This window comes from Micromesistius poutassou, assembly GCF_964030765.1.
Source record: "Micromesistius poutassou genome assembly, chromosome: 18".
Lineage (NCBI taxonomy): Eukaryota > Metazoa > Chordata > Actinopteri > Gadiformes > Gadidae > Micromesistius > Micromesistius poutassou.
The window spans coordinates 13,492,910-13,495,409 of NC_140288.1; the positions used below are offsets into that span (position 1 = coordinate 13,492,910).

At 46.0% G+C, this 2,500-nt stretch overlaps 1 protein-coding gene across 1 annotated transcript in view; it reads right to left on the bottom strand.

The window, feature by feature from the left end:
• dgki (diacylglycerol kinase, iota) overlaps nt 1-2,500 on the bottom strand; it is a 28,279-nt gene that overhangs the window by 16,033 nt on the left and 9,746 nt on the right. The window contains exon 9 of the mRNA XM_084483415.1: nt 2,385-2,497. Within this exon, the coding sequence (XP_084339541.1) occupies nt 2,385-2,497 (113 nt within the window). The remainder of the gene's footprint in view (nt 1-2,384; nt 2,498-2,500) is intronic.

Consider the following 2,500-nt stretch of genomic DNA (forward strand, 5'->3'; position numbering starts at 1 on the left):
CGGAGGAGCCAAGGAGAGGAGGCAAAGGAAGGAGGAGGACATTAGACGAGGAGAGGAGATAAGGAGATTGAAGGCAACAGGCAGAGAAAAGTGAACATAAGAGAAGGATGAGAACAGAAATGATCAAGGGGATTAAGAGAGGAAATTGTCGGAGGAGAAAACGGACGAGGAGGAAAATAAATATAAAGTAATAATATAAATAATAAATAATAACATTATAAAAAAATTAACAATTGAGGGACAGAAACAGTCAGAAAAAGAGACACACAAAAAAAAACTCACAACGAAAAAAGAAGACCAACAAAGAATTAGGCCGGTGGAACATGAAGAACACAATTAACAAGGAGACCGAGAGACAACCATGTAGACATACATTCATATATATAGACACACAGAAAGAAGGAGACACAAAGGCACAAAGCCCAGAGGTGTAAATGGACGAGAACACGAAAAAGTAGCATACAGTATACAGGTAACACCAACGTAGGTTGAGCAAAAGACACCAGTGTGTGTGTGTGTGTGTGTGTGTGTGCATGTGTGTGTAGAAGTCTGCCTCTCTGTCATATGCACACACTGACACTAAAGGCGTAGTTATGTTTCCAAGTCGACGCAACGCAAAGGGGGGGTTCACGGGCCCGTTACGTCCTCGCCGACCCTCCTTGCGTCCACCGCGAGGGGCCGGACGTGCGCCTCCAAAAAATTGTAACCTTTCGTCGAGGCGACGCCGCGGCAAGGGCAAGGGCTGTGATTGGTCCGCTCACTAAAACCCCGACGCAGAACCAAAACAGGTTCACGACTGCGTCGAAGGCGTCTGGGGGGCGGTCGTTGCGTTGACGTGGAACCATAGCTGAGCCTCAACACAGCAACCACTACAGCTAGAAGGAGACGTGTGCACATACACTGTAGTAGTAGTAGCAGCAGCAGCGGTGGTAGTATTGAAGCTGTGGCGCGCGGTCACGGGACGCACAGAGATAGATATTAGTGTGAAGCGCGGGAGGCGGGAGCATGGACAGCAAGAGAACCCGGGAGCACGGCGCATCGGTTGTGTTTCCTTGTGTGCGTTTGGCTCGGATTTGGAAGCAACAACGAGGAATTAAGGCCTGCTTTCTTGCGTTATGGGTCGAAAGGTTTCGAGGTTTTCGAAGGAGTTTTGCTCCTTACTGTAACGTGCTCTTCTCCTCCTTCCTGGGCCTAGAACGACTCCCGACTACAAGTACTGTGCACTATAGCTTAATGTTTGATACGGACACGTTGGATGACTTTGCAATAAGAAGAAATTCATTTACCAAAATGTACCTACTTTACTAATGTTAGTGTTCATTTTTCCAGATGGTGTTCATGTTAACTGAGGTAATGGTGTTCATGTTCATGTTATTACTGCATTAACTAATGGTTAATTAACATTTTTGTTAAGTGTTACCTGGGTGACTATAAGTAGGCAAAAATACCACAATGTAATAGTATCAAATAAAAAAGTAATAGCCTTAAGAATCATAAGGCAGAAAAGATAGACATCATTAATCTAGGCGTTCGCTTACATAGCTAGCATGGATAAACTCAATGGCTGGCATAATTCCCCCATAAATGGGGGCCGGACCTTCCTATCAAGGGATACTGTGAAGTCTAAGTCAAACAGTTATATGATTTAAGGGAACCATTACGCAGATGGACTGTATCTTTACTGCACCTATATGAGTTGATTTCCAGTATGTAGGCCACGGGAGGAATGGAAAGTTACCGGAATAGTGCTGTGGTGTTTTTAAACCTTCGTCTTTGGAGGAGAGGAGTGGAAACTGACTGACAGCATAATGTGGAATTGTCTGTCACTGTGCTCTCTTCAAAAGGAGCAATTTCTATGGCTGCGTCCTTCTGACAGTGAGGGACAGAGTGTGCACGGTGTACAGAACGCTTTTGTTAATTATGGGCCTTGGAATCATGGCTGTTTGAGATAAGAATCTGTATGAGAAATAGAATGAGTTTGAAGTCTCTTTTTTTGGAGTGAACCAAAATCTTTGCTCAACAGACGCCCAGAATGTGTTCAACTGTTCTACTGCCTGTAAACTATGGAAGTATTTCTGGTCTGTCTTAAGTGGAGCGGCTGGTCTTAAGTTATAGCTGCTACACACATGTTATAGTGTTGTGCATGAGTGACACCGCAGCAGTGGCAGGTGTTGACCACAACCTACAAAGCATCTCATCTAAAAGACATCGTCACTTTTAACAATCGTATCTATTAGCGCCAATAAGTCACGTGGAAAAAGGTCAAGGAAATTGATTTGGCTGCTGCCCCGTTTCCTGTCTAAACGTGTGTGTGTGTGTGTGTGCGTGTGAGTGTGTGTGCGTGTGTGTGTGTGTGTGTGCGTGTGTGCGTGCGTGCTGCTCACTCGTTGAGGAGGGGTACGGAGGTCCGTCTCTTGCTCTTCTGCACCATGTTGGCCTGGTTCCGGAGGGAGATGTGGAGGGTGGAGGGGGCCAGCCGGCAGGGCTCGCCGTCCACCTG